The sequence below is a fragment of the Neomonachus schauinslandi genome, chromosome 2 (assembly GCF_002201575.2).
Source record: "Neomonachus schauinslandi chromosome 2, ASM220157v2, whole genome shotgun sequence".
Classification (NCBI taxonomy): Eukaryota; Metazoa; Chordata; class Mammalia; order Carnivora; family Phocidae; genus Neomonachus; species Neomonachus schauinslandi.
The window spans coordinates 147821764-147830442 of NC_058404.1; the positions used below are offsets into that span (position 1 = coordinate 147821764).

Below are 8679 nucleotides of genomic sequence, written 5' to 3' on the forward strand. Positions count from 1 at the left end.
GTATTGTTGTCGATGTGTTTCTTTGCTTTTGTTATTAATTGGCTTATATAATTGGCTGCTCCCATGTTAGGGGCATAGATGTTTACAATTGTTAGATCTTCTTGTTGGATAGATCCTTTAAGTAGGATATAATGTCCTTCCTCATCTCTTATTACAGTCTTTGGTTTAAAGTCTAATTTGTCTGATATGAGGATTGCCACCCCAGCTTTCTTTTGGTGTCCATTAGCATGGTAAATGGTTTTCCACCCCTCACTTTCAATCTGGGGGTGTCTTTGGTTCTAAAATGAGTCTCTTGCAGACAGCATATCGATGGGTCTTGTTTTTAATCCAGTCTGATAGCCTGTGTCTTTTGATTGGGGCATTTAGCCCATTTACATTCAGTGTAACTATTGAAAGATAGGAATTTAGTGCCATTGTATTGCCTGTAAGGTGACTGTTACCGTATATTGTCTGTGTTCCTTTCTGGTCTATGTTGCTTTTAGGCTCTCTCTTTGCTTAGAGGACCCCTTTCAAGATTTCTTGTAGGGCTGGTTTTGTGTTTGCAAATTCCTTTAGTTTTTGTTTGTCCTGCAAGCTTTTTATCTCTCCTTCAATTTTCAATGACAGCCTAGCTGGATGTAGTATTCTTGGCTGCATATTTTTCTCATTTATTGCTCTGAATATATCCTGGCCCTTTCTGGCCCAGACCTATCTGTCGATAGGTCTGTTGCCAATATAATGTTTCTACCATTGTAGGTTACATATCTCTTCTCCCGAGCTGCTTTCAGGATTTTCTCTTTGTCTCTGAGACTCGTTAAGTTTTACTATTAGATGTTGGTGTGTTAACCTATTTTTATTGATTTTGAGAGGGGTCTCTGTGCCTCCTGGATTTTGATTCCTGTTTCCTTCCCCAAATTAGGGAAGTTCTCTGCTATAATTTGCTCCAGTATACCTTCTGCCCCTCTCTCTCTTTCTTCTTCTTCTGGAATCCCAATCATTCTACTGTTGTTTCGTCTTATGGTATCGCTTATCTCTCGAATTCTGCCCTCGTGATCCAGTAGTTGTTTATCTCTCTTTTTCTCAGCTTCTTTATGCTCCATTATTTGGTCTTCTATATCACTAATTCTTTGCCTCATTTATCCTAGCAGTTAGCACCCCAATTTTTTATTGCACCTCATTAATAGCCTTTTTGATTTCGACTTGGTTATATTTTAGTTCTTTTATTTCTCCAGAAAGAGTTTTTCTAATATCTTCCATGCTTTTCTCAAGCCCAGCTAGTATCTTTAAAATCATCATTCTGAACTCTAGTTCCCTCATCATACTAATGTCCGTATTGAGTAGGTCCCTGGCAGTCGGCACTGCCTCTTGTTCTTTTTGTTGAGGTGATTTTTTCCATCTTGTCATTTTGTCCAGAGGAGAATTAGATGAATGAGAGAACAAAATGCTAACACGGTAACAATGTCCCCAGAAAATATACTCTAAACAAATCAGAAAAGACCTGAATCTGGGTGAAAAGAAAGGGAAAGAAAGAAAAAAGAAAAAGAAAAAAAAAAGAAAAAGATAAAAACAAACAACAACAGAACAAAACAAAAAAAACAGAATACGATCAAATATGATCAGGCTGGTACATAGATCAGTGCCACACACTAGATTTGGGGTGTATTTTGGTCTGTTAGAAGAAAGTGCCTCCCAAAATTTTAAAGAAAGAAAAACTTATATATGTACTAAATAGGTGTTAATATGATGAAGGGATGGAATATGAATGTAAAGATGAAAATTATAAAAAATTTCATAAAAGGAATCGGTAAGATAAGTTGTTTGAAAAAAGAAAGAAGAAGATTTAAAAAAAAAAGAAAAAAAAGGGAGAGAATGTGATCAGGCCGGAGACTAGAATAAAGCCGTACACTAGAGATTTAGGGTATATTTTTATCTGTTAGAAGAAACTGTATCTCCAAATTTTAAAGAGAACAATTTATATATATATGCCAAAAATAAGGGTAACTACTATGAACTGATATAATATGACTCTAAAAATGAAAAATAAAAAGTTTTTTTAAAAAAGGGATTGATAAGTTGTTGGTTGAAAAAGGGAAAAAGAAAAATTCCAAAAAAAAAAACAAAAAAAATTAACTTTGAAAGACTAACGAATCATGGGAAAAAAGTCATGGATTCAATGTGCATTATTCCCCTAGCGCTGGAGTTCTGCCATTCTCATTGATCGGTAAACTTGGTCTTGGCTGGCTGTTCTTGCTGATCTTCTGGGCGAGGGGCCTGTTGCCGTGGTTCCCTGATGTCTTTGCTGGAGGCGGAATTGCCCCGCCCTTGCCTGTCCGGGCTAAGTAATCTGCTAGGGTTTGCTCTCAGGAGCTTTTGTTCCCTGCAAGGTTTCAGTGCAGCTTTGGAGGACGAGAGTGAAAATGGTGGCTTCCCAATCTCCACCCCGGAGGAGCCGAGAACTCCAGGACCCGCTCCTCAGTGCACCCCCAGAGAAAAGCAGTCAATCACTCCCGTCTCCCCGGTCTACGGCTGCACTCCGTCCTCACCCGGCCTGTAACCGAGCGTTTCTATCTCTGGCACCCGACCCGTGTGGAGTCTCCAAACCTAGCAGATCCCTGCAGTTCACTCCCGCGCCGCTCCTCCCAGGGGAGAAAGGGGAGTCTCCCCGGATCTGCCACTTGTTGGGTCCCTGCTGGAGGAGCAGGGGCCCGACTGTGCCGCGGATCATGGTTTATGGCAACCCCGAGCTGAGAGCCCGTGCCTGGGCTCCGTCTCTGCAACTGGCTTCCCCGCTCGGATAAGTGGGAGCTCTGCCGCACTCAGGCACCCCTGGTCTTCCTGTGACTCCGAGGGTCCTGAGACCATACTGCCCCGTGAGGGTTCCACCCCCCGCTTAGCCACTGGAGTGATGTCCCTCAGCAGAGCCGACTTGTACAAGTTCCGATTTTGTGCTCCGCTGCTCTATCACTTGCCGGTAGCGGCTGATGGAGGCCCCCTCCCCCGCCTTCTATCCTCTCGAATATCGCCTCGGATTCACTTCTCTGTACGTCCTACGTTCCAGAACGTGGTCGCTTTTCTGTTCAGAGAGTTGTTGCTATTCTTTTCTTCCATCTCCTGTTGAATTCGTAGGTGTTCAGAATGGTTTGATCCCTATCCAGCTGAATTCCTGGGACCAGACGAAATCCAGGTCTCCTACTCCTCCGCCATCTTGCTCCGCCCCCAAACTAAATATTTTTAATGCTTATTGCATGTATTTCCACTTTGCCTCCCAGAAGGGGTGGAGAAATTTGCATTAGCCAACAGTGAATATTTAAAATGATCATTTTCAATTGTCAAATGGTTAAAAAAGAAATAGCTAATAATTTCACTTTCTTTGAATACTAGGATCATTGACTTTTTATATGTTTATTGGCAGTTTGTATTTCATGAATTATCTGTTTATTTCTATTGCCCATTTAAAATGCTTCCTTTAAAATACTTTCTCTTTAGGAGCTCTTCATGGACTGAGGATAGTAATCTTTTGAGTGCCATGCATACCACAGTTATTTTTCCTGAGGTATGATTTGCCTTTTAATTTTATGTTAATTTTCTTTTGTACTGAATTTTACCCATTCATGGTGTCAAATCTATGAATCTCCTTTTTGTCGTTTCTTATATGCTTAGATTTCTCAACTCCACTTGGATAAATATGCATGTGTTTCCTTCTATGCTTTTGTATGATTTTATATTTAAGTCTCTGATCCATGTAGAACTTATTTTAGAGTGTGGTCTTAATACTGTAGCTTAATTTTTCCTCAAATACCCACCTGTTAAGGCAAGATTAATTACTCATCATATCTCATGGTTTTGAAGTTCACTTTACCATATACTAAATTTTTATGATAAAATGTGTTTCTGGGTTTTAATATGCTACCGTAATTATTCTAGTATATAGTCTATCTGATGGTATACATCCTTCCCTCTCCCTTCACCCCAAATGTACCATTTACTATTTACCCAATGTTTTGACTTTGTTTTTCTTTTTCTTTTAATATGATAAAATTATGAGTCTCTGTAGAATAATTCTGTCCTTGGTGTCCAAAGCTAAGTTGTTTTTTAAACAATGGATTTTAATTTTATAGTTGGCCCTTGAACAGCACAAGTTTGAACTGCACAGGTCCACTTATATGTGAATTTTTTATGGTATAGTACTGTAAATGTATTTTCTCTCACATATGATTTTTAAAATAACATTTTCTTTTCTCTTTATTGTAGGACTACAGCATATAACAGATTCACATAGTATGTGTTAATTGTCTATTTATATTATTGGTAAGGATTCTAGTCAACAGTAGTTTATTAATGGCTTAGTTTTCGGGGACTTAAAGTTACAGGTAGATTTTTGACTGGTAGGGGATCAGTCCTCCTTATCCCCATGTTGTTCCAGGGTCAACTGTACTTATATTTCTTCTAATTTAAGAATTCTGTACTAGAATATCAAACACATTTACAAACAGTAAATCAGTTGCTGTCAAAAGATTTATTGAAGAAAAATCAGCAAAATGAAAACAGACCCATTTTAAAAGTCTGTGTCAGGAAAGAATGAAGATTCATGTCCTTGAACTGCTAACCAAAAGCATAAGAAGAGTGCAATATCAGTGCTTAAGACCTGAAAAAAAATGACAAAAATTCAGGAAAGAAATTTTACAGAAAGAAAATTAAATTGATTAATATGTTTGTACACAATATTGTTTTTGACAGATTTACGTGTTTATAAAATATCACTCTGCCTAGTTTGCATCCAACATAAGCCAGGAACTCTATAATATTTCTTACATTTTTTACATGTGGATGCTAAACAATTACTGAATAGTCTTAATTCTATTGCAAATAGAAGGAGGATTGCAAATATATTTTTTAATAGAAGAAAATCATTGGTTGCATGAAAAAATCTGTTTAGAATTAGCACTTCAGAACTTTTAATACTACAATTTTTTTTGAGCTATGGTAATTCAATTCTCATCTCTTCAACTACACTAAAATGTGCTATCAAGGGTCAACTAAAATGACATACATCATTAAATGTAGCAGGAAACGAGCTTTCTTTATTGCTCTCTCTCTCTACATATCCCTGAAAGCTGGGATTAAAGATTTTATATTAAAGTAAATAATTGGATAATAATTGAATTAACCTTTTTGATACTAGAGGAACTCTTGTATACTCAATTTTTAAGTTTCCATAAATACATTCTACTGCATGACTTCTTTTGTTAAGCATCCACATTTTTCTGAGTCTAATACTTGCCTTAAATGTTCACATTCTTTATTAAGATTTTTTGCTTGCTAGACAAACTTCTTAGATGTTAAAACTAGCTGTCTAGGCTGTTGCTCAATTCTATGTGGCATCTGTTTTGCTGCTTTCAAATCAGGAACTCATCTGGTTCTTCTTTCAGTAGCTTAAAGACACCCATTTCAGTTGTAAAAGCATCTTCCTCATTGTTTAGGGTATCTGGATTGGGGGTGGTTTCTGAAAGTGGCTCACTGTCCTTAATTACAGATTCCATTGTATTATTTTCAGACAGATCTTCTTTTGTCAGAGTAGATGAATTTTCCGTGAGATTCATAGCTACTGATATCGGGACTACAAAGTCATATCTGGATTCAACCGCTGTGAGCAAAACAGGATCATTCTCTGCTTCATTTGTGGTATTTTTCTCCATCCAAACATTGACTTCATCCATAGACTCTTCATCGGTCAGCAGAATATCTTCTGCATTATCTTTGTCTCTTTCGACAGTGGTAGTGAGTTCAAACACAGTGATGAACTTTTCCTCATCGGAGTCTGTTAGTTTAGGCACAGCATTGGGGTCATCCTCTGGAAGACTTAAGTCAATTTCAGTTATTTTCTCTTCTGTAAGGGCAGTTATGTCTGGAATAGTGAAGTTTTTTTCAGTAGCAGGAGAGATTTCAGCCTCAGGTATAGAAGAGTTGGTGATCTGGATGGCCTCATCAGCAGTGACATTGGATTTAACTGAGGAACTGTAATTGTTAACATCAGATTCATCCTTAGCTGGAATGGTGGGAGTGTCTGCAATGCTGGCGGTGCCTCCCTTTAATGTGCCAGAGACTTCAGAAGTTATTGAGACATCTTCATTCCCTGGATCAGTGGTATCCAAGAGAATATCTTCTTTTGCCATGTTAGTGGAAAAATCTATTAAAGAAACAGTAGCACTTGGTGATGAAATATTAACAATTTTCGCTGGGATTAAATTTTCAGTAATAGAATCATTAGCCATGGTGTTTGTTGTGCCTGTCAGAGTAGTAATTTCTTTCTCCAGATGGGTTGATGACTTAATAATATGGGACTCAACATCATCTTCTGATTTTACTTTTTCCTTTGGAGATGTAAGCTTGTTGTCTGTTCTTGAAAAATCATTTTCTAGTGTATAGTCGTTTACTGAAGTAATGTGGTCTCCTTCTGAAGTGATGGTTGTTTCTGATTTAGGAATAGTGTTGTCAGCCCCAAAGAAAATGGTTGCTTCAGTTGTTGTTTTACTGCTTTCTGTTGGAGGATGAGAATCAATTTTTGGCAAACCATCTTCAGCCATGGGACAAAATGGCACCATGTACACTCACTGGTCTTTCCCTGGGCCCAGTGGTATCCCTAGGCAGGAGAGTGATGTTCATTATAGTGATTGAAGCATTGGTCATCATGGTGATTGTTGCATCAACCATAGGGCCAATGGCAGTGGCTCTCCTTGAAGGTTGTTTCTGTGCTCTGATTGGGCATCTAGTTTCAAGAGTATTGACATTAGATGAAAAGACAATAGAATCCTCTCTGATCATGAAATCAACATTCACAGCTGGATTTATCATGTTTTTCTTTATAAGGGATCTACCTTCCATTATGGAGCTAGTGTCACTTGAAATAGACATAGCAGTGTCAGCCACGTACTTTGTGGGTTTAGTGTCAGTGGGGAAAACTCCAGGAGTCATGAGATTATCTGCATTAGCTTCAAGTTGTCTGTCTTTCAAGTAAGTTAAAAATGTCTTTTTGAGGTGAAGTGTCTTCTTTTGAGACTTATGGTATTTAAATGTCTAAAAAACAATGGCAGCTTTGGCAATGAAGGTAGCTACAGAAGGTAATTAGGTAGCAAGGATTTCAGTTAGTTCTCTTCTTCAGAGAGTGAATTCTCACTTTTTCAGTAAGGATAACAAGTTATTATCCTTTTAGGGTTTTTGTAGTTTTCATCTTCATTGCAATTCTTACTTTTTCTTGAATTAACATGCTTAACAATGAGAGTGTCAGGTTTTGTATATTTAATTTCTTTAGGAATATTTTTCTGTAGAGAGTGTTAGTTCAACCGAATGCCAGGGAGTTGGCATTATATGCCAGAATTCACCCAGAAACAAAATTGAAGTATGTAATAACTGTATTAGCCTTAAGAATTATATCCTCAATTTCAGAGGGAGTGTTTTCTATAATGATATTAGTTATACCAGCCATCATCCTTTTGTTATCATTCTTAATGTTTAGCTACTTAGATGAAAGGAGATTGTAGCCTGGTGTTAATGTTTGCCCACTGTCATTAGAAGAAAGAGAATTTTCATACTTAGACACAACTAAACCTGAAAAAGGGCAGCAGCATAAGCCAGAGCAATGGTTTCCATCCCAAGGGCAAATGTTTTTTTTCATTAGATATGGACTCAACCTCCAAGTTTACAGTGTCTTTTTAAAATTGATTGACCTGGTATAGATATATCACCATTCTCTGTAGAATTATGATAGGTTTAAGATGGGCATTTTTCATTTTAAAGATATGGACAGCTTCTCCAGAAATATTTTTGCTTCAAGGAGATGTCACTATGAGGGTCCCAAAATGTTTATTGACATGGGAAATGCTGTCAGTATCAGGGACAGGGAGGAAAGTCTTAAGTTAGTGACAAGCACAGGTTCTTTATTTCTAAGTCATTTCCAGTGGCAGTAAAGGAAATCATAATGTAAAGCCATTCTCTAGGTTGCCTAACTCAATGGGAGGTTTTTTAACCTCTACATTTTTTTCTCATCATCTAGAGTTTGTGAGGCTTAATTCAGGATAAGGCATGCTATAAACAGAAGACTTGGTGTCCTTTTGGGGGGGAATTCTTTTTTGTGTACAAAAAGGGAAAAAAAGATGGAAATGTTAGCTGTATAATTGCTAGAAGTCAGCTTGGAGTACTTGGTATATGTTATATTGAATAGAATTAGAATAAGGAGCAAAATATTCATTTTTATGAGCATTTAATTCCTGGTTAGAAATGTTAGGTGAGGGGTGCCTGGGGGGCTCAAGTCAGTGAGATGTCTGCCTTCAGCTCTGGTCATGATCCCAAGGTCCTGGGATAGAGCCCCATGTTGGGCTTCCTGCTCAGCGGGGAATCTGCTTCTCCCTCTGCCCCTCTCCCAGCTGAGGCTCTCTCTCTGTCTCTCTCAAATGAATAAATAAAAAAAAATCTTAAAAAAAAAAGAAATGTCAGGTGATATGATATCATCTTCATAGATACTAATTTCTCAAATAGTTTTTAATTTCAGGGATTACTGTTGTGCTCACACCAAACTCTGTTTCTAGTAATAATAGCTGTGAGGTGGGATCACATTGATTATAGCAATAGTAAGTCTTTTCTTTCCTATAGAGGATATTATTACCATTATCTTTTTTTTTTAATCATCGACCTCAAAAAGGACAC

The 8679-nt window shown here is 37.6% G+C and overlaps 1 protein-coding gene across 1 annotated transcript; it reads right to left on the reverse strand.

The window, feature by feature from the left end:
- Positions 1 to 4476: 4476 nt before the first annotated feature.
- Positions 4477 to 6642, reverse strand: CABS1 (calcium binding protein, spermatid associated 1). The gene is made up of 2 exons (XM_021702412.1): positions 5261 to 6642; positions 4477 to 4624 (listed from the first exon to the last, which is right to left on the reverse strand). The coding sequence occupies exon 1, from the start codon at positions 6579 to 6581 to the stop codon at positions 5376 to 5378; it is 1206 nt and encodes a 401-aa protein (XP_021558087.1). The 5' UTR covers positions 6582 to 6642; the 3' UTR covers positions 4477 to 4624; positions 5261 to 5375.
- Between the last annotated feature and the right edge of the window lie 2037 nt (positions 6643 to 8679).

Excerpts from the sequence above, each read along its gene's own strand:
- CABS1 (XM_021702412.1), bottom strand. The coding sequence starts at position 6,581 with ATGGTGCCATTTTGTCCCATGGCTGAAGATGGTTTGCCAAAAATTGAT.